At 37.4% G+C, this 22,838-nt stretch overlaps 1 protein-coding gene across 1 annotated transcript in view; it reads left to right on the top strand.

Annotated features, from left to right (window-relative positions):
- LOC143302958 (uncharacterized) overlaps nucleotides 1-22,838 on the top strand; it is a 67,844-nt gene that overhangs the window by 17,158 nt on the left and 27,848 nt on the right. Inside the window, exons 2-3 of the mRNA XM_076620303.1 lie at nucleotides 18,819-19,124; nucleotides 20,907-21,098. Of these exons, the coding sequence (XP_076476418.1) occupies nucleotides 19,063-19,124; nucleotides 20,907-21,098 (254 nt within the window). The 5' untranslated portion in view covers nucleotides 18,819-19,062. The remainder of the gene's footprint in view (nucleotides 1-18,818; nucleotides 19,125-20,906; nucleotides 21,099-22,838) is intronic.

Below are 22,838 nucleotides of genomic sequence, written 5' to 3'. Positions count from 1 at the left end.
TGTGAATCTGCAATGGCTTATTCATTATCAATGTAACACAAGGTAATTTATCGAACTGATAATTCAGGTTCGTAGAAGTACAGTACCATTCACAATCGTTCGAATAACGGTAAATTGAAACTCTTCAAATTGTGACTAACGTTAATTGTTATTATCAATTAATTATTCAAATGCTTTTGATTAACAATTTATTATTCAAATACATTCAAGTGTTAATTTCATTAGTGTCTATTAGTTGTTATTAATATTGACACACGTAATATATTCTTAAAAAATGTCTTGTAAATATTCAAATATTTCGTATTCTGTCCTATTATTATACTTCGTCGTATCCTATTATCTACAATTATATATTGCAATTGTATTTACAATTATAATTAAGTATTATTCTACAATTTATCAATTTTTCAAGCATCTCCGTAACAGCAAACACTGTCTGTCTCTCATGATAGCAAACACTCTAAAACTTGTTATTTAACTTTAAATGACCGATCAATTATCCATCGTCCACCGTTAATGGACTTCTCAAGAGTTTACCTACCCGTCCAACAGTTTCCTACCTCGATTTCCACTTCCTTGCATCGTTAATTAACGGATGATTAACTGTTCGCGGGCGATATCAGATTCTGTTCGCCCACGTCAACGAATCCCACTGATTTGTAGGTTAAATAAAGTCCAGCTGGCCGATGCGCAGAGAGCTGAAAGACGCGGTTGTATTATGCGGCCTACGTGCACTTTGCAGTTAGCTCAAGCGTGGGCGTTAAATTGCGGTAAATTGCCACGAAAATCAGGAAATCGTATGTTTAACTGTGGCCACCTTCGTCCTTATTCACTGTGTGCCCACCGAGCACGCGCTTTTCTCTGATTGACAACCGTGGATTTGCGAAAATTAGGTCGCCCAGAATCGCTGGACGATAATAAAAAAAATTAAGTCGTTAGCTTGAAAGGAAATACTCAGTTTCTTTCGATATAAAACGGACTCGGTAAGATCTAACAGGTTTAAAGACATTAAGAATCAATGTAACGTTGCGTTAATGCAACATTTCATTTATAATTTTCTTCAGGCGATTTATATTGAATATTATTTTGCAATATCGTGGTTATGAAAGGGAATTCCAAGGATTTGCTTAATACATATCTTTTTCTTCCAAAGTTTTCAGATATTTTATGAAATTTAAAAATGTTGTGATATTTACACCATTGTAATCATAATTGTTTCTTAAATCATAGATTTAATAAAGACATTACTGTCATTTAAATTATAGGAATTCTTTTGTTATACATTTATCATATCTTGGCAATATGCAAGTTATGTCATTTCTTTAATAATGCATTTACGCAACTTTTGCGCGTTACCTCACTGGCTGGTCCATAATGCATTAAGAGGCGGATTTGTAATGATAGCAAAGAATTATGGAAACGAGTTGAGATGAAACAAGATATACAGTGTCTTGAATTTCTGCTTGTGGGATCTTTTATTACACGATGAGTTGGAAGATTTTTCTGATATACCCGGACTTTATCGTCGAACTTTCAGAAAAAGGGAAACGAAAGTTAGGTTAATCTTTATGCTGCGACGAACGCTCCTGCATGCTCGTTTTATTCGAGATTCGACTTACAATTGACTCTCTTGGAAGCCAAATTAATTAACTTTATTTTTTATACCTTTTCTTATAAATGAGTTTACTTTTTGTAAGGAAGTGGTGTTTATTCGAAAGAAAGTCATGCTTCTCATGACTTTTGTCTACTTTTGAATTTACAGAACTGATCAATATGATTTCGGACATCTTAATTATTAGTCAACTTTGATTATATACTTCACATACTATTAAAATTTATGCTTCTTCACCGTGTAGAGTGATAAAAAGTAAGTTGAAGATTAAAAAATTTTTCTTTTTCCTTCTAAAATTGTTATCTCTTAAAAATAGTTATAGAAACATAATCAAAATTTCAAAGAAATTCTTTACTCTTATACAGGAAACGAGTAAGAAACTATTTGCTAGTGATTTTAAATTGCTAATATTACTTCGCAATTTGCTTTGCGACTAATACAGCAATTGATGGTTAGATAATCGTAAATGGTCATCGAAGTTCAATTTGCATTACTATCGTACTTAATGGTTGACTGTGATGCAGAGTTCGGTTCTTTATCAGTAACTTAACACTGCGTGATACTATCGGCAATATAAATTACGAATCTTCGAAGTGAAACCCGTATAAAGTAACGTCTGGTGGCAGGCGTTTTCCATCAGCTTGGAATTTTAATAGGAAAATTCTGTGCTGGAAATCGTCCCACGTATTTGGTGACTTTCTATTGCGACACGTTAAGAACAGCAAAAGAATAATTGACGGTTATTGCGTGGTTCGGTTAACTCAGGAATCAGATAAATTCGCCGATATGGACAAAGTATATGCTCGACACGAATCAGTGACTTACTAATGATTCGTGCAAGAATGTACTGTGACTCGGTATCCAACTCTTTGGTATCTTAAGATACAGAGAAACGACTTTCAATAGCTGTTACGGATTAGATGCTTGAAGTTTTCATCTTTGACATTAATCGAGTGATATCTGTTGAACACCGTGAAATTTTCTGCTGCTATCATTGTGTTGTAATTTGTCATCGTAGTTCGCATAAATTACCCCAATGAAAATGTTGATCTTGCCTCACTCTGCCTCGCCTTCACTTAACCTTCCTTCTAAAGGAAGCTTTTACCTCTCTCCTACATTAACCACTCCCACTTGAGCGATGTTCCTCGAATTAGTTTCAACAAATCCTCTCACGTTAACCTTTTTCATCTTAGACTTCGCTCTACCTTAAGGGAAGTTCATCAAATTAGTTTCAACGAATCTTCTCACGTTAACCTCCTCCTTCTTTGACCTCCCTCTACCTTAAGGGAAAATTCTTCGAATCAATTTCAACAAATCTTCTCACGTTAACTTTCCTCCTACCTCAAAGTTTCTCGAATCAGTTTTCGAATTTTCTCAAGCATCAACTTCAACTTCAACGTACGATACAGTCTCTCAATTCAGTCCAAGACATCTCAAATTTCCGTAAAACTTCATCTACGTTCTTCTTATGTGAACCTCTCGTCGATCAACACCGTTAGACCATCATGACAGCGTTATGTCATAGGGGACGAGTACGGTCATCGTGGCGTCGCGAGAACGTTCCCAGAAGCGTCACCGGCTGATCATTCAGCCAATGAAACCGAACTCTTTGACCCGTTTCTAGCCTCGATTCGTATTCCGGAATCGAGGAGTTGAAATAGTAAAAGATTTGTATGTTAGAAGTCAAACTAAAAATCTATTTCTGCTAATTTATCGCTTGAGTATTACAGACCTTTCGACCATTACCACTTTTACACATTTACGAGGAAAATAAATGGTAAAGAAGGACTAATATGTATGGGCAATACATATGTAGATATCAAACGTGCTTTGTGTATTTGTAGTCAAATAATTGAATCATTATAAAGTTGTTCAGCATGTTCCCCAATTGTTCCAACACTTATTACACAATCTTCGTTATCTTATTCCTCATGATTTACACTTCTTTTTTGTACTAAAAAATCGTTCTTTAGCTTTTAGTATCTACACTGTGCACAATTTCAATTCTGTGACTGAACTATCGGCGGAAACTACGTCGTTAAACGTATCCCGAAACAAATAACACGCGACAGTCATCTGGTCATGGTGAAAGTGCGTATGCATTCTTTTCCGTAGGCAACAAAATTACGATCGAGCCAGCCTCACAATGTGCGATCGCGAAACTCGGAGACACCAACGAACCACGTGAAATATGTTGGCAATTTTATCGTTTCGGCTTGTTTCGAGCTGTTAAGAAAGTTTCGAGATTGAGCTAGTACACGGTGCCATGTAATACCGTACAGTTTCGATAGATCGAGTTTCACGTTTGCGTAAAAACCCTGTTCCGATGGTATTAAAACGACCGAATTAAACGAACGTTTACGACATGGCTGAGTGAAAAAAGTCACGGTGAAATTCGAATTATTCGCGAACGAACGAGTCTGTTGGAAGGCGTTGTTCCATTCAACTGTACAAGAAAATAGGACACGAGTATCTGTCGGGTTGGTTACTTGTCGCCATTAGTTCGGCCGCATTCCGATCGAATTTCATCGGACGCGCGGAAGAATGGCGGGGACGAGCGATTTCAATGAGCGTCAACAACCGGCTCCTTCATCGACGCTGCCTTACGCGATTCTGCCGTAATAATTCACTGTCACCGATGGTTATCGTCCCGGCCCGATTAAACGGCTCACGCGCTGATTCCTTGTGAATATTTCCATAGATTTATGACGTTACGATCTAAAGAGAACCGCGCAAACATCGTTTTTTCTCGCTTGATCGCTTTTCCGTTTTGTTCGCAGTCTTAATGAATAACGGAAGTAATTTGTGACTCTGCTACCTTTAGAAAGCAGCTTGAAAGTTTCATTTCGCATGCATTTTTATTATATTACGTTTATTGTTTTCTTGAAATAAGTCGAAGTAATAAAACAAAATAAATAAGGTGTGCAGAACAGTAGTGAATTGCCGAAACTTTCGAGTCAGTCATAAAAAATTAAGAAATGAACCGTTCTCCGAGATCATTCATGAGTTTTGCGATGATCAAGATTTCGTTCAAAGATAGTCACCTCGCGTTTAATAAAAATATATATCTGGCTCATAGCTACGTGGATCGAGCATTAATCACTCGGAGGATTCCACGTTCGCCGCTATGTCCACTAGTAATGACTAGTAACTTCTATACTTCCGTGCATGATCGAGAATTAATGAGATACGCGGGGACCGAAAGCTAGTCGTTAATCATTATTACAACGTAATTATCGAGAAATCGTTAAGCAAAAGTCGAAGGAATTAGGTGGTGCACTTTATTATTAAACCTAATGCTCGCCGCTAGATTTAATAAACTCTCGTGCATCGATTATTTCGTCATTCGAACGGTTCCACAGTTACGTATTTCCTCGTTTGATTCTCGCGTCCTCAGATTTATCAGTCTTACTTTTCTATTCACGTCGCGAACTTACACCGTTATAACGTCGTATAACGTCGGTTTATTGACATTTCCTCCGTAATGCAAAATAAATCACGCTACGCCGCAGAGGAAAAATCAAAGAGGAAAAGAAATAGAAACTAGTCACGAGATTTTGTGTAATTTGCTTTTCAATTACATCCCTAATGATCCTGTCGTTTTTAACCTCGGCCGATCGATCGTGTAAATATCAAAGGAGCAACGGGACACGTCGATTTAAACGAACGAGCAGTTTTCTCGATCGATAACAATACGATTCTTTGTCAGGTACACCCACGATCGTCGTTCGTTTAAACAAAGATCTTTATAGTAATCCCTCCACCAAGGATCGGTTCGGTCGACCGATAAAATCTCTTGTGAGAAATTCGACGGCGCGATACTACAAATAACTTCAAACTGAAACGCAAAGGCATAACACGAGGGAGATAGATCGACGGGAAATCACGCATTGCGAGCGATTCGCGGTGGTTCGTGGCATGATTGAAATAATAGAAATCACAGATAACGTCGGAGACTGTTGCAATCATGAGTAAGATCGATTGGCCGATTGCTATCTGAAAACGTGTAACGACATAATCGCAGGGAACGCTTCGTGGCAATAAAATCAGCCGAGGTGTTAATAACCGATTCCGTATTTCGTTGCGTGGCAGAACTCGAAACGTGCCGTGATTTCGCAAATAATCGAATGTCAATTGCCGCCGTTACACCAACGTTTCGCGACAATTATTGCCACTAAAGGGAGTTTACGACTTGGCGAGATAAGAAATTTTTATGGCACTGCTGAAGCGGTTTTAAGCAACAGCCTGGTCAGTTTGTTGCGTATGCGTGTATGTACTTTAAATTATATATGCGCATGCTACGAACGGTAACTAATTTTGCAGCTACGTGAAATTTTTAACTTTTAGATTGATTGGAGGATTTATTATTTGAAATTTTTTCTCGAAGATGTCGTTCGTCGCCAATTCTGCTAATCGTGTCACTCGTGTAAAAAGTGTCATTTCTATACCAATCTCTGACGCATCTTTAGTCATAATAATTTATCTAAGCGCAGCTTTAAATCGAAACGCAAGAATTTTCTCTGGCGGATAACCGTCTTAAATGTCATGTAATTTAAAAGTTACATGCTCATATATTTATATCTTACAAACCCACTGAAACTGATTATTGTATCGTCAGGCAAACATCATAAAACCCATTTATATCAATTACTAATTCCTATACTTCGAATTCAAACAAAAGGCTGTCATTAATTACTACTAGTTCGCTCCTAATCGATCAAAAACCAAATTGTAAAGGATTAAGCAAGTCTCGTAGCTGACAGTTGCGGCGCGAAACATATTAAGGAACGATTCATAAACTTGAACGTTAGGAGCGTCCATCCGAGGCGTGTGCCCGAATGGAAAGCTTCTAGCCGTGTTACGTTCGATACTGTTTCGCGTCGCTTTAACAAACGTACGTACACGTAGGAGCTCACGATTGCGGCGTGACCGCGCAGCCAGCTATCGATTACCGGCGATTTTATCGATTAGATTAATGGGCGAGAGCGCGAGCCGGTTACTCAGACGCGAAATCATTTCGTCGTGCGAGAGAGTCGGACATCGTCGACGATCGCGAAATCGTTCCACCACGGAATTTACGAAGGCTCCGTGGGATAAGTAAGGAACCGCCGTTTGTTAACTGCCGCTGACCTTATTTGCGCCCACCAATCGCGATTTTAAATCGATATTCCTCTGGTAAGGGCGCTAAGAGTCACAATTTAACTCCGATACAGCTGATATCTAGTTAATCGATCGACATACGTCGCAAATGAATTTTTAAGGCCGAGGAAACGTCGATCTTGACACTTTTCCTTTGGAAATAACGAGGAGAAGGGGGTGATTTGTTGAGATTGTTAGGGTAAGTGAGGACTTGAAATGGTAAATGATGCGAATAAAGTTATCATTTGAATGCTATGGACTTTCGGCGTTTGCCATCTTTACAGATTCGGAGAGAGAACAAATAATACAAAATACATCGGATTTGTTAAATTTATTGATTTTAATGAATTTACTTATAATAATAGAAATTTTTGTGAATCACGTGAAACACACACACATACAATTATTACATACGTACATTACAGTTTACCTTAACCACAATAGTATAGGGAAAGTGATTCACAATTCAGGACTTTTCTAGATGTATTTTATCGTAGTGAAATAAGTTCATGAATAAGTAACGTGTTCTCTGTCAGTTGAACGTTATAGAACAGATGACAAATTGGAAATCGAAGGAGCACATGGGAACTACCGATGATTCGAAAGAAAAGGTGAAAGTTCTTGCAATACAACAAAAAATATAGTAATAAGAATTCTGTGGTCAGTGAAATTAAAAATAAGAGAATAGAAATGTGGCAATGCTACATGCTATTTAACTTTCTCAATTTCGTGTTACATTGCACTACAGATTACAAGAAAAGTTCCTTTCAACAAAAAAATGACGATACTCCGAATCTCTTTAAATCCGAGTACATGTAACACAATTTCTCATGTCACATTTTTATTTTTCGTTTTTCGAATCAAACAACTTGCAATCTGGCTGTACATTGCTATTACATTTCGCATAAAACAAGACATGTCACCCCACACGCTCAATACGCCAACCGTAATCAGATATTTAGGTTGCGACACTTAACGAGTATCCACGGGGTAAAGGTAATCAAAATGTTCGTTGAAATTAACGATACAAGTGCCGCCAAGCGTCATTCGTACGAAACGACTAAATTGGCTGACTACTGTTTCGAGATTTCCTCAATCATTTCATCAGCCATCATTATCAGCCTCGACCGTTAACGGTTTGTGGGGCAGATCAGTCCCACGCGATCCCATCGGTTGGACCGTCAAGAAACATGGGGGCAGAATTGCCTCGGTGTAACGCAATTGCCGATACGCTTCGCCCACTTGCATATTTATTTGTCTTCTCTAGATTCATCAGAAAGTAAACGAATATTTAGAGTAGTTTAAAAAATAATAAATGCGATCCATAAAACCTCGGACCTTTTCCTTTTATTCTGTATTTTATCTTATACTTTATATAACCAAGTTACATACATAAATGTTATAACTTGCATAGAAAAAAAGATGGGAGAAACATTATCCGCTAGATAGATTCAATCTTTTAAGATCTATCCACGTTTGTCTTACAAATTTACGCAATATACTTCCTTTCACTCAGCCACGTATTTTTCACCCAAATCTAATAACCACAAAGCTTTATCGCGATTGTTCGGATTTATACTTCACGCTCGAGTTGATCAAATCACCCACGTAATATTCTTCTATTTTTACAGTTGCCGATCTTTACCGCGTTGACGTTACTAATTTCACCGTTCCGCGGAAACTGACCAGCAACAGTGCCTGAATAACGGACACTTTACGGTAAACGCTTTTCGTGATAGCGTAGCAGAAAGAAAAATCGTTAGTCAGCCGCGGGCATCCTTTCAACTAAATTGAGACGTTCACTTTGTAGCGTTTACTTCTCACATTTACGCTATACCGACAATTTTCACGCGTATCATAAAGATTTTTTGCCCCTGGTAATTGCAATACGCATACACGCGAAAGCCACCGTGATATACCAATTATGTACTGGGTCAAATTAAAAGAATTCGTTTAGTAAAGTAATACCATAATCATCGTAAAAATCGGACTTTTGCGTTATTCCCGTGTCTGTACGGACTCGTTTAGAAATCGTTTTCATCGAACGAGAGTATTTTGTAGGGGAGATAATACCATGTACCTACTTTGAAATGAAATGGTACCATGGGAGTATGAAGCTATCTCGAGTAGCGTACAACGGATGTTTTGCATCAATCACGGGTAAACGTTGTTCGTGATGTAAATTCAATGCATAGGAAGAATCGATAGCTGCAGGATGCTCCAAAATTGAGACGTTCGCGATTCAACATTTAATTTACGAATCCTTGCTATTGAGATTCGAAGCAATTTCCTTGTTTAGAATGCAACGCGAGAACCAGCGTTAGACAAGCTTCAAGTCTCTTTGTTTGTCTCTTGAGAGCATTGTAACAACTATACTGCTAAATAACTGCTATAATAAAAAAGAACAAAATATCCAAAGGTGTAATAATGTCGAAAAAATGAAGCTGCCTTCTTATTGTTATTATTTCTTCGATTACCTAAAACAGAGCACGCAATATTACGAGATATACTTCATTTATAACCATGCAAGGTATTAAAGGATTTTACACCGTTTCCACGAAATGAAACGAAACGAGGTAATCCGAAGGCGCGACGTTAATTTTTATGAATTTCACACAGCTTGTTGCAAAGTGAGAATTGCACTTGGCCCGGAAGAGGCGACTGTAATATATTCGCGTACGATCGTTTTTTCGAAGGCCATTTTGTTTTGTTGTTTAACGGAACGATCCTTAACCGACGATCAATTTTCATTCACGGGCAGCGTCATTATTTTCCCCGTTCGCGTTTTAATGGCGTGCGCGAGCTTTTACAATCGACAACGAACTGCGGTTCGCTCAAATGAGCCTTAACGCATCGATTCGCAGTACGCAATCGAAGGAAAATCGCGGCACCGGAATGGCTCCTCGAAACCGAGCCGGCGATTAACCAACGAAGAAGAGAATAATGACAGGGAAGAGATCGGCGAAATGACGTCGTATCGCATACCAACGACTAATTTGTTACAGTTTTAATATCCTCGCGAGCGCGTATTTAAATCACGCGCGTTGAAAGATAAACCCTCTGTATGGTATGTTAAACGATCGTTAACTTTTCGAAGGAGAGCAACGCAGCATCGAGAGTCGTTTATGTTAATTTTGTAACAAATACTTTCCAAATACTTATTTTATTAGGGAAAGCATAGAATATATGTAATTATAAAATATATTACTTTATGGAAGGTTTATTAATAATGAGACGTTTTGTGTAAAGAAGGTTGAAAGATAAACAATTTTCAAAAAATGAAGTTGACATAATTTAAGATGTATCAAAAACATTGAAAATGTTACAACTTACTATTTTTACGTAAAGCTTGCGTCTTTTATTATTATATATTTTCACAGAATCTCTTCTTTCGTTACATTAATATTTTTACTAATATTTTCATCCATATCAACAACTACCTCTCTTATATCGATTTATTTATCGTTATCAAAAGTTTCATAATATCGAATTATTTTTGAAATTCTTATTTGTGCTATCTCCTGCTGAGAACTAAATTTATAGGAGTAAGTTATTTGTTTTTTAAGATAGCGGATACTAAGTATGTATGTACTTGAATAATAAGATTAAAAAATTTATAAAAAGTGAAGTTGATCCTTTTGGCTTCTAAGAGGCTTACATTTTTTATGAAGTCCATTCACTCAAGCGATCAATCAATTCTTGAACCTTAGTAAACTTCAAAGGGTATTATCGTACAAGTACAATGAAACGATGGTAACGAGTTGAGCGTAACGATGAATCGATAGCTCGAGCAACTCATGCGACACGAAAGAACGATCGAATCAAGTTCAAGGCAACTCGGCTAATGGGAATGCAAGTCGTGTTCCATTCGTAGATACCTGAAATGCCACAGTCGAGCACAAGCTTCCATAGAAGATCACAGATCCTTCTGCGGAAAAAGGACGGTACTGTTCGTAGGATTAGTCGTTAGAAAGATCAATTTACCGGAGATCCGTACGCCCCCGCATTCGTCTCGTTCCTGTATATCATTAAAACGTTTCAAACTCTTGAAGCCTTGAAACCATGTTTCTCCATTGTCCAGAGAACCGAGACTGACGTTGCATGTAACCGAGACAGGAAACTTCCATCGTGGCTCTATAATTTCTGAATTTACTTCGAGCTCCTATACACGGTGCTGCCATTTCTGTTTCGAGAGAGTTTCTGCCGATTTTTCCAACGAAATTTCTACAGTGATATTCGCGTAGGTGTGAATAAGTTTACATTGTTCCGGTTGATGTTGTTGCGTGATTTAGTAAAAATAGGAAATTTTCACTTCAACGAGATGTAAACACATCTGAAGAGCCCCCGAGGAAAAGCGAAATCTGAAACATCTTCGTTGTTTTCGAGGAATAAAGTAAACTGCCCCCTTACTGTACGCTATCAGGAATTTCATATTTTTCTTCTTTATAACGTGTCTCCGGATGTTTCTAAGAGCATCAAACATTGTCAAAACGTTCCACAAATTGTATGAAAGTAAAATTTGTTTCTGTAGACTGACGTTGATAGAAATCGTTTTAACATAGAAGCGTACAAAAAACGTTTTGTTACGAACAACCATAGTAATGAAATAGAAAAATTACTACAAATCATTTTTGGAAAAAGGACATAGAGATAAATTATACGTACCATTTATTTTTATCCTACTATCTTAATTATTATTATTTATACATACAACTCCATATTGGAGACATACCCCAGATCAGTAATTCTATTAACAAACCTGTATCTTCACCATCCTATATTCTTACTTACTTCAATTGTATATCGGAGAAGCTTCAATATAATAGAGTTTCAGCAAATTTCAAGGAGAAACTACACTTACACACTTCGCAAACCTCTCAAGAGCAATTCAACCGCAATAACCATCTAATGTCACGATAAGAAGTCAAATTTTCAAGCATAGTCACGCGTAAAGGTGATTTAAGCGCGATTCGATCGGGAAGTCGCGAGACAGGGTATCGAGAAGCTGTCGCTACCTGTTCTAACGTCTCGACGACATCCTTTATTACGTCGATATCGGTCGTCGACGACGTTGGTACACTTGGCGCGCGAGACCGAACACCTATGCGGTCTCGTATTTCTCCTGCTGCATAATATCGATACGTGCCACCGTCGATATCTCAGGCTCGATAGTCGCAAATGTAATACCGGAAGCTGCGCCACGATCACGTCGGCCCTGTCGATCGTCAATAGCTTCCTCGTTGCTTTGCAACTTAGAAGGTGTGCGTGTTGCTTTCGCTCGATATGATCGTCGAGTCCGCGTGGCCGGCGTGCAGCAAATTTCTTGATCGCGCGCGCACCACCTACGCGAGATTAAGTCGATTGGAAAGTACGATCGATCCTGAACAGAGAACCATGAGGGATGAAATAGCGCGTCGCCTAGCTAGATTTTTTTGTTCCTCTCTTGGACGTGGTTGCACCGAGGAACGATGGAAATTGCAGGTCTATGTGCTTTGAGTAATTACGATAGTAACGAAATTGAATCTTGACTTTTCGATCAAACGAGATCATTGTATTCGAAGATGAGGATTTTGGAAATGGAGAAATTTTGATGGCAATGGGTCGCGTTTTTTTAGAATGTCTTAACGATACAATATCGTTGTAAATATCCGTAGAAACGAGTAAATACAATTTTAAGTCATATCGATAAGGGTAAGATGGTATTACACGTTACCTGGCAGACAGTTTGAAGTGGAGCTAATTTCCTCTCGGTATATTTATACTTTGATTTCAGTCATAAATATCACGTACAACGTAGAAAACTATTTGTTAATATCGTTAAAGGAGAAACTACAAAGGTATCAAATTTCTACATTCACTACACCTACTGTATTAAAATACCATTACTCATAATCCTCCGAGGGACGCGGCATTTCACCTTTCGACGACAATACATTCGCATCACTGGATACTATTCCAAGAAACGAACTTCCATTCACTTGTCGCAGTATGCTCTTTCAAGGACCTACATACATTGACCGAAAAAAGTGTCTTCACCCTGTCCGCGAAAAATCTCGCGACACGTTAATTTGTCACAGTCGTCCGTGAAAAAAACTCGAGACACGACGCAGCAGCACTGATTCAAGAACCGTTTGAAAGATCACCCTGAGCATAAGAAAATCCTCTTCTACGTACCATAAACGCGTATCGCGATTCGATTGGAGAATCCGCGAAACGCGACGCGTGGGTGCGCTCGCGTGTTCGCGTGTCCCACGTGCGTGTGCCCACATAGCGAAAGGACTTAATGGACTTCTGATAGACCTCTCAGTACAGAGAGGGAACGTATACCAAGGGTTACGTTGCCCACGTGAATCTTTCTCGAGTTTCTGCAACATCCTACAGAATCTGTTCGTCCGGATGAAAATTGATCGTCGCTTCGCGATCGAACAAAAGGGAATAATAATTCGCAACCAGTCTCCCCCTTCCTTTTTTCTTTCTTTTTTCAATGAAAACCAGGAGAATGTTATTCACGTCGCCGCGGTCTTCGAGGAACACTTTGCACTCGTTATGCTTCGGCCAATTCGACAAAAACTTGCCGGCGGTTCTTCGACTTCCGTCGCCAGGGACGTCGGGTCGGGCATAAAAGTGACTTTGTTCCTGCTTGTTCGCCTTCGTCGCGCATTTATCCACGAACACGTTGCTATATAGATGCATCGATATGCTGTAAAACCACCGTAGAAAATATCGGAATTATGCGGCGGCTTGCTGCGTGCCAGGGGTGGTCGTTAGTCTTTCCATTGGATAGAACCGTACATACCTTGGGGAGTTGAATGTGGAAAACGAAGGGGATTTAATCATTCTTCTGCTGACTGTAATATAAAACACCAAGGGGGGCTGATGATCAAGGAAAGGTAGACACTGTTACAATTATTTCACAGCCACAATGAGAGTGTTAAAGCGAATGTGTATCGGGATAGAAAATTAAGGAGATCTTTATCGATATCTAAGTCCTCTTGCGTAGTAGCTGGTAGTATTTACCAGCTAATAGTATTAGTGACGATACAAACGTACGCGAAACGAATATATCTCCTCCATATCGTATGTTATATACTGTAAGTTATATATTGTGTTAAATAAATAATTATTGGTTAAAGAGTAGTATATATTAGTTAATATATAATTATTGTATTGAATAAAAAATTGTACTAGAAAAAGAGAATTGATACTGCATAGAATATCGCGAGTAGAATATCATACAAAAAGAAAAAAAGCGCACCTGGTAACATTATTATGGTCGTTTTTCACATAAAAATGTGCGATAGCTGTAATTTTATGCTTTTTAAAGGTGTGAATTTTAATTGTGGAAGCGATAGAGGCGTGAGCACTAGGCAATGTTATCTAATATTATATTACATTATAAAGATCCGATAGCAATGTATATAGCTTGTTCTTATTTTATGTTATGAGAAGAGTTTTCGAAGGAAAGTAGAAGAAGTCTCGAGTTTAGTTGAGGATTTTTGTTCAATAAATTTAATGAATTAAGATTGTTCAGATTTAAAAAATGTAGCTGTCAGAGATAGTGAAGGACGTATACGTTCATAGATAGATTCAAAATGCGAGCAACTACGGGAAACTGGTTCGGTTTTGTTCCTTTTACATTGATCCACTTTTTTACGCAATCGATCCAGTTAATCCGCTATCGCGATCCATCTACGTATGAGAGTCAGCTTTTTTCTTCGCACGTGGCCATCCGTTTGATAAGGCCGTTCGTTTTTCTCTAAATTATTTAATTTATCGCATATCGGGTAAAATTTGATACGGTGGAACGTTTGTTAATCAAACTCTTGCTGTTTTTTTGCGATAGTCTACATCGATTGCTGTTAATTAATGAAGCATTCGAGTCAATTTACTACTTTCTTCTTCCGATTTTTATTTAGATACTTTTGTGGATAACGAAAGAACGTCAGCGAGCCTCCTGATATGCAGCTGTGAAGTTTCTGTATAATTAAGGATTATCGAAATTATTTTCAACGTTAATGATGCAGATTTTTAACAGTATTCCTATCATAATATTTTTTCTATTTAACTATACTTTCTTTTCAGTTTCCTATTTATTTTAGTTTCTGTGCTAGATAAAAAATCAATATAGCTGATCTTAATGACCTCGTCATTATTCATTCTAAATTCCTATTAAAAAATTTCATATAATACCTCTGTACGTAACAATTACGCCAAAATTTTATTCCATTTCTACACACAAATCCACCACTTTAACAAGATTAAAATAAATAAATTTCTATTCCACTCTCATAAATTACCAAATATCACACTCAATCTCACTTCATAGCAAAAGAACACTCCACATAAAAGCTCGTCAACTCAGTGCCATCTTTCCGTCATATTGTCACTCAAGCGCTTGCAATGTTTCAGTCGACCACCTTCGCTATCGATAACCGCAAACACCTACAAGCATCACTATTCCACTTCAATCCACGAAACAATTCCTACATGCAGTAACAAACGTCGGGTTCGCACGTGGTCGGCAAGCAAACTCGAACCGTCTCAAAGAGATCGAACTGGTTTGATTTTGTTCTCTTGTATCCGGCCCAAACCAGGCAGAAAAGGTGCGCACTCGCGTCTTAGCGAGACAGGTTCCGTACGAGTCGTAAAGAGTTCGCTGGCCCCTGGAGCCTCGAGTGTCGTCCGGACGGTGTATCAGGATGAATCACCTGGCCGAAGGCTGTTTTATTATGCAAATACGCAGCGGTTTCGCGCGAGCCACGCCACGCTGACACGCTAAACGCGGCCGATCGGCTCCCCCTTCGATCCTGACGACCTGTCAGGCGTCGATATCACCGATCGGACAGCTGCTACGGATGCTCGAATATCGCCGCGTCCATATTCTGCGCGCCCTACCAGACCGCAGACGATCGAAATACGACTTTCACAGTTTACGACCGTGCCGCGCTACGCAATTCGTGCTCCAACCACTTTGGAGACACGCTTTAATGTCCGTCCACGATTAAAGCGATTTCGTCCCCGGACCCTTCACAGTCGATGACGATCGTGCCTCGTAAAACGACAATCGACTCGCATCGCCGACAGTGAATTAACCCTGTCTGCAATGGGACCAGTGCTACGTTTTACGAGGATTTTTAAATCACTTCGTTCATTCGCTTCTGCACCCTCTTTTTTTACCACCCTATAAATATAGGTGCGAATGAAATTCGTATCGATAAGAAAAGTTCAAAAAGGATTTGTTTGCTATTTTGTGAGACGTAACTTGATGTTTGGCTGGCAGCTGGTGTGGGTTGAAGGATTATATTAGTAATTTTCACTTGTAATATACGAAGAGGGAATGATTCCTTGTGTGGAAGGAGGTAATGGAGTTTTCGGCCTCATCGTGGATAAATTATGGTAATTGGAAGAAATATCCTTTGGACGTATTATATCCTTGGTCACGTATTATAAGTGTATGATATGTGGTAAAATTGACGAGAATTTTCTCCAGAACTTTTACCGAAACCTACGAGAAAGAGAACGGAAACGACTTTTCTACACAACGTTAGTGAGGATGGCTCGTGAAAAGTTTCAAATGAGATTTCTCCGCCGTGTTTCTCGCGAAGATTGTAATAAACTTTGCCAAAGAGATCCGCTAACTAGCAACCGGTGGTAAGTGAAATATTCTCCCGATTGCGTATCCGTAAACCCGCAATGATTTAAAACTCGCTGTCTTCGTAAATTTCAATTTCATTTGAACTTTGCCTAGCATTAAAATCTACGAATACTTTGAATTTTCTTGCATACTTCTTCGATTACTTAGTTTGTACCTATCTACTTTGTATTATGCAAATGAAACGTTCAAATATTCTGAACGTTGCAGATTACGCTAAAATGTACAATGGAATCATTTCTTGTGCGCAACTAGTATCCTAAATATGGTCATATCTTTTCATGTGTTCTTAAATATTATGCATATAATATTCCGTAACTGTACTTGCATTTTTTAAGAACTTGTGACACGATCGTGTATACATTCTAATTTGCAAAATGTAATAAAATGTTATTCAATAAAATTTTTTATGATTGTTTGAAATCCTATACGGAATCCTATTTGTAATCCTATATGGAATTTTAAACAGACACATGTATGAATTTTTAAATAAAACATACTAATGGAGGTACTCCATTATTATATTAAATTCACTCTGTCTTATTCTAAATAAATATTAGTATTAATATTATGAAGTGTAATTTTTTACTTTATACTATTCACTATCTAAAGGAGGAGGAAATTTAAAATGCTTCTTAATTACTAAATTAATCAAATAAAATAAGCTACAGTGCCCGAAACTTCCATAAGGCCACTAACATTTTTTGGTAAAAATCTTATAATTGTTTCATTCTAATGAGAATTTTATGTATAATGTCATTTTGGAAAAATAAAAAAAAGAAACATATAGGTACTTCGGTTGTAACAACAAAAGTAAAATTTATTTTAAAAAACGTGAGAATAAAATTAAAATTAACAATAATTTCTTCGCTATTCTCATATTAGCAGCGTACATAATTGCCATTTTTTTAAATTACGTTAAAAATGCAACTCAGTATTGACGAAATCAAATTTTATTTACGTTTTTGTTAGCAATAAATGCGCATGCTTCGTTTACCGCGTTTGATAATCCACAATTATATTGCCTACAATTGGCATAAACTTTTCATAAAATTATTTATCTGTAGAATACACTGTTTCTTGTATCTCGATATATGAATTGGAGCATTGTCGTGTCGATAAATAAAATAATTATCTTCAATTCTTTCTGTTCTAAATCATTACTACGTATATGTTTTTTCTAATTTTTCCCAAAATGCTATTATACACAAACTTATCATTAGAATGGAATGATTATAAGACTTTACCAAAAAATATGTACATCGTCTTTACGGAATTTTCGGTCACTGTATTGTATAAAAGAAATCTTCAGTAGTGCCTTAAAATATTCGCCTTAAAGTTTGTACGATTTTGCAACAAAGAACCACCCACGACGATCTGTGGCCGAGTTCGTTCTGAATCATCCGGTCGACAGTTTCCGTGTATCGAGATATTTCGCGTATCGAACGACATCGGTTAGTTCCGAAGGGAGTATTGACATATCGTGGATGAGTAGCGGGTCTCCATCGAAAGGCAGTTTCCGCGGTATACGAGTCATCATCGGGGCCCCTGTACGACAATGGATCGTGTAGGCGTGAACGACGATGCCGTTGTTCTCCGAAGGTGTTTAGAAATCGAAGGGAGGCGAGCATCAGACGTTCTATTGTCTCACTGGTAACTGCTGACGAGGTATCGTCAATCTCATCCGACCTGGTGCACAATGGTCGAAAGTCGAAAAATCTTGGCCGCTTCTAATCAACGGCTTGACGTGACCGCCATTATCGTCCATTTTCCAGCGTTTCTGTCGCAACGGGGCGTGTAACAACATCACTTTCGTCCCATATCGAGTAAAATATTTTTTAAATTAGGATGAGATAGATTTTCTGACGTACTGTCGTGTTTTATCGATAAAACGTAACTTGTAACTGGACGTTGTATGCGTTTAGATGAAGCGAAAAATATCGAGAATGTGGGGGAACAGAAAGAAATATTCATCGAAAGGAACGAAGTTCAAGAACAATTTATTGGAAATATTCTCGTCGAAAATATATCGTTGGTTCTTATGTAGGCGACCAACGAATTGCCTAAGAATTATGAATCTGCAGGTGAATCATTATCTGAGATCATAGAAGAGTACAATCTATGACAAATACATATAAATGTGCGAAAATATACTAGCGCAAATACAAATACAAAAGTACATAAAATATGTAAAATACGTAAGATACTCCTTTGTAAAAAATATGAAATTACATAAACATCCGTATACTAGATTCGTAGAGACAAAGCTTTCTTTAATAATTTTCTTTAGATTTTTACAAATTATTACAAGCAAAGTACAATGTATTAGATATAAAGATTTTAACATTCTAAATAAATAAACTATCTGTTCATAAAAATTTGGTAACATGCTCTTTGCATACGTATTATCAACAGCTTGCAAACATCATGGAATACTATAAACATTGTTCATTGGATGAAAGGCAGAAGCACGAAGGCAAGATTATATAATATACATGTAAAGCAAGATCAAGTTGGCGGATCTCGTCCGAGGGTTCGATAAAGCAGACTGACGATGGAATTTAACGAGATCCGCGCGTGACAAAAACCAGTCAGCGTTCTCGAGCTCACGGTGGAAAACCTGGTGAAACGAGAGCTGAATGGTGTAGCAAGCACGACAATGGCGATGTTCAATGAGCTCATGAATGATCGAAAGAATGAAGAAGTGCCACCCGTTAACAGGTAATAAACAGCCTGCTACCATCGTATCATTCGAAGCGATCTCGTACATTTTCCTCGTTTATAAAGCTTGTAGAAGAACACGCGATAAACTCGTAACTAACATACCGACGTACCTTCACGTTGCACATGTTTTTCAAAATGCATGAATGTTGACGATAATCTTCTAGAATGAAACTTTCTTTATTAACCTCTCCAGTGAAGTGGAATGCTTGGATAATTTATTAGATATTTTTGATCTTACATTCAAAATGCAGTTAAATGTTTCTTTAGAGATAACCCCATCAGAATCTAAGGAAAATTGTTTTACCCTTAACACTAACCTTACCAGGCCCGGTAATATATTATCTGATTAATCAGTTTCTCGACTTTTGTTAATGTAAGAATTTATATAAAGCTAGATGAGCGAAAGAAATAACAGTGAATGTAAAACTTTAAATTAAATTTTGAAAGCGATCATTTGACCGGACCTGGTAAGCTTAGTGTTAACTTCTAAATGGATATTTTACGAAACTTAATTAATTCGATACGATATTAATTGTTTCAAAAATTGGTATCTCGTAGAACTGATTCAAACCATAATTTTAAAATAATAAAAGGTGAAAGGAAGATTTCATTAGACGCAATGAAATGATTTTGAACAGTGATAGAAGTGGAAGAGTTTTATAAATTGACAAGTTACTTGTGGGATATTATACACTTGTACTTGAAATTATACACTTTGGCAAAATTTATGAAAGACAAGGAAAGAATAAACGCGAGTATCGCTTTGTACAATTGCATGGAGAAAAATATAGAATATTTTACAATTAAGAAATCAACAAAAATAACACACGTGAGTTGTTCCATAGAACAGATTAAAACTCTCTTCAGAAACGCCATAAAAGCACTATTCCTCTAGCGTACAGAATAAGGAACGAAGGGACCAAAAAATGTGTAGAACGGCACGAGGCAAATATTTTCTTCCTGCCTCCGATCGTTTCCCGCAATTTTATCGTAACGCTTTCAAACATATCGTAGCCATCGCATCGCAGGTGTGGCTCGCGACAGGATGTGTCAACGCTTGTGGAAGCCGGTCACGTAGGTGCGTGCATCTTGTGATTGTGGACGGTGCATTAACCCCGGTGAAGATATAATGAACGAGCGGGCTTGTCGACACCTTCCCGTTTCTGAAAACGCTTGTTCCGCGTTCAAAGTCTGTACTTCAACCATTTTTCGTAAACGGGGTCGCTGAGATGAATTTAGCAGAACCGATTTTCGAGGATTAGACATTTACGAGCCAAGACATTCCTTTTTGGACGACGTCGACCTATTTTAAATATTTCTAGCGGAAGGATTGAAGTTTAAAACGCATTTTATATGTATCCTTTTAACTCACAGGGCATTTGACTTAGATTTATGAGCAGTAAAGGTTTGAACTACGAGGAATTGGGTCAGTGGAAGGTGAAAGAGAATACATTTTAGTTCTTTCTTTTCTTACCGAACTCGTGCTTACGTGATCGGTGATTCGAATACTCGATTTCAATTATAACAGATCTCGATCAGATACGAAGCAATAATAGTACAAAATAATAGCACGAAGGATTTTTAGTCTCTCGTAAATCATTACATGAACACGAGTTACATACGCAACGATTCGCATAACGAAACATAAAGAAATCCCTTTCTATTTTTTGAATCCAGATTTCATGCTATGTGCTATGCATCGATTGAAATTTGTACGTCCATGAGACTTTACATTACTCATTACACATTACTCATATACACATGTATATTTGCTTGCAGATATGTATTGCTCTCCGACGGCGTCGCGTCATTAAAGGTTAAGCGTCTCAAAGATAGAAACGAAACAAGGTCGAGAGACATGCGTGAAGGAAGGAGGGCAAAGAAACGAGAAGAAACGGAAATAGAAGGACAAGAAGAGCAACCAGGCAAAGAAGCAAAGGGGTCGAGTGCTAAAAGGGGGGCAAAGAAAAGGTGAGAGAGTGCGACGCGAGCCCTGAAACCAATTTCACTGCGAACGTTTTGTACGATTCTTCACGGTACTACAACGAAGGAACGTTAAACCTTCCCACGACTAGCGGACGAGCTTTCCTTAATGGCTGCCTTTTCAAGGAAGCAGCTCTAATTTTGTCCTCCAACGCGATAATACGACGCACAAGCCGCTAAAGAAACGTAAGGAGAACGAATAATATTAAAGAAATCGTTTTGTGCATTAATTTATGTATGAATTTTGAGGTCGAAGAGGTGACAATGAGTTAGCAATAATTAGTAGGATAGGTGATATGAAAAAGCAAGAAATAATTAAGAGGATTGCTATGATAAAGAGATAGCTCCATTTTCCAATAATTTGGATAAACCAACAAAAATCAACTCAAATCAAGCCACTTTTCAAATTGCGACGTGAAAGTACTCAAAAGGTGGGATACTTTCGAAAGTTTCGTATATCTGTGGTGAAAGATTTTTAATGAGGTCCAGCTTGGTAAATTAATTTTCAAAATAGGTCGAGGTACTTACTTAAATCGAATTAGCCATTAAATCAAGTTTAGTGAATACACTGATGATTTACGTGAGTTATAAAGTATAGGTTGTTGCCCTCGACATAAATTATACTTGGCGAGATACTCGATGTTTCTTAAATTCAAAGTTCATGGACAGCAATGACAGATTGGCACGGTTGCTTGACAAAGAGCATTGTTTATTCAGTCTTTCTCATAGCCATAGCGGATGCATTGTAAATATATTACTTTCTTTGCGCGTTATATGACTCATCCCGCGAAGTAATGACTAACATGTTAATATCTTTGATTTTCGGTGTCATATTTATAACCCTAACTCGTAACTGAGTAAATGTTTAAATCATAATAAAATCTGAATTAAAATCTTATTATTCTCTTTAAATTTTCTTTTACATTTGTTCAAGGTAATATCGTATATTACATCTAATTTCATTAAATAAGTTTAACTTTATTCTATATAAAGAAAGCAGAAGGTAAATACTATGTTCAAATTGATCGTTGAAGTAAGTACTCATATTTGCTTAAATATATTTATTCGTCAAATTTTATACAATTATGACAGCAGACGCTACTTAAAGATTATAGCGTAAAAGTATAGTAGCTCATATTTTGTGGCGATTTAAATATTTAATAAGCTTTCAACCAGTATTATATTATTAACCTTCATTCAGACCTAAGACAACTAACGTTAAAATTATCGATAACTAAAATAGAAAATTTGTACCAGAGGTATGAGAATGAAAATGAAAAAACACACACACATATACAAATATATATATTGCAGGGAAAGAAAGAAGCTTCTATCCATATATCCTTATACAGAATCATTAAAAGCAGACAAGTAGAAAACATTACACGATCAGATATTTTCCGATTTTTTATTTCGCGCCTTAATGTTTATTTCTTAATAATTCTATGGTTTCTACTAATTAAATTTATTATTCTTTATCTTAATAATTATATTTTTTATTTCAATATTTATTATTTTTTACATTATATGAGATTTGTAAATTTTATTAACATTCAAGATATATTCTATTCAATAATATTCGATTAGTCCCTACATATTTGGCAACATTCTGTATATACGTGCAATCAAACTTTGGACAAACCTGAGCTGAATTTCACGTACAAGGAAAAGGATGTTAAATAATTGGCGATGCATTCGCGTTGGAAATAGCAACGCTGTGTGGTTCGA

Source organism: Bombus vancouverensis, chromosome 7 (assembly GCF_051014615.1).
Source record: "Bombus vancouverensis nearcticus chromosome 7, iyBomVanc1_principal, whole genome shotgun sequence".
In the NCBI taxonomy this organism is placed as follows: Eukaryota; Metazoa; Arthropoda; class Insecta; order Hymenoptera; family Apidae; genus Bombus; species Bombus vancouverensis.
The sequence above is the reverse complement of the archived record's forward strand: the minus strand, read 5'-3'. Positions and strand labels throughout refer to the sequence as shown.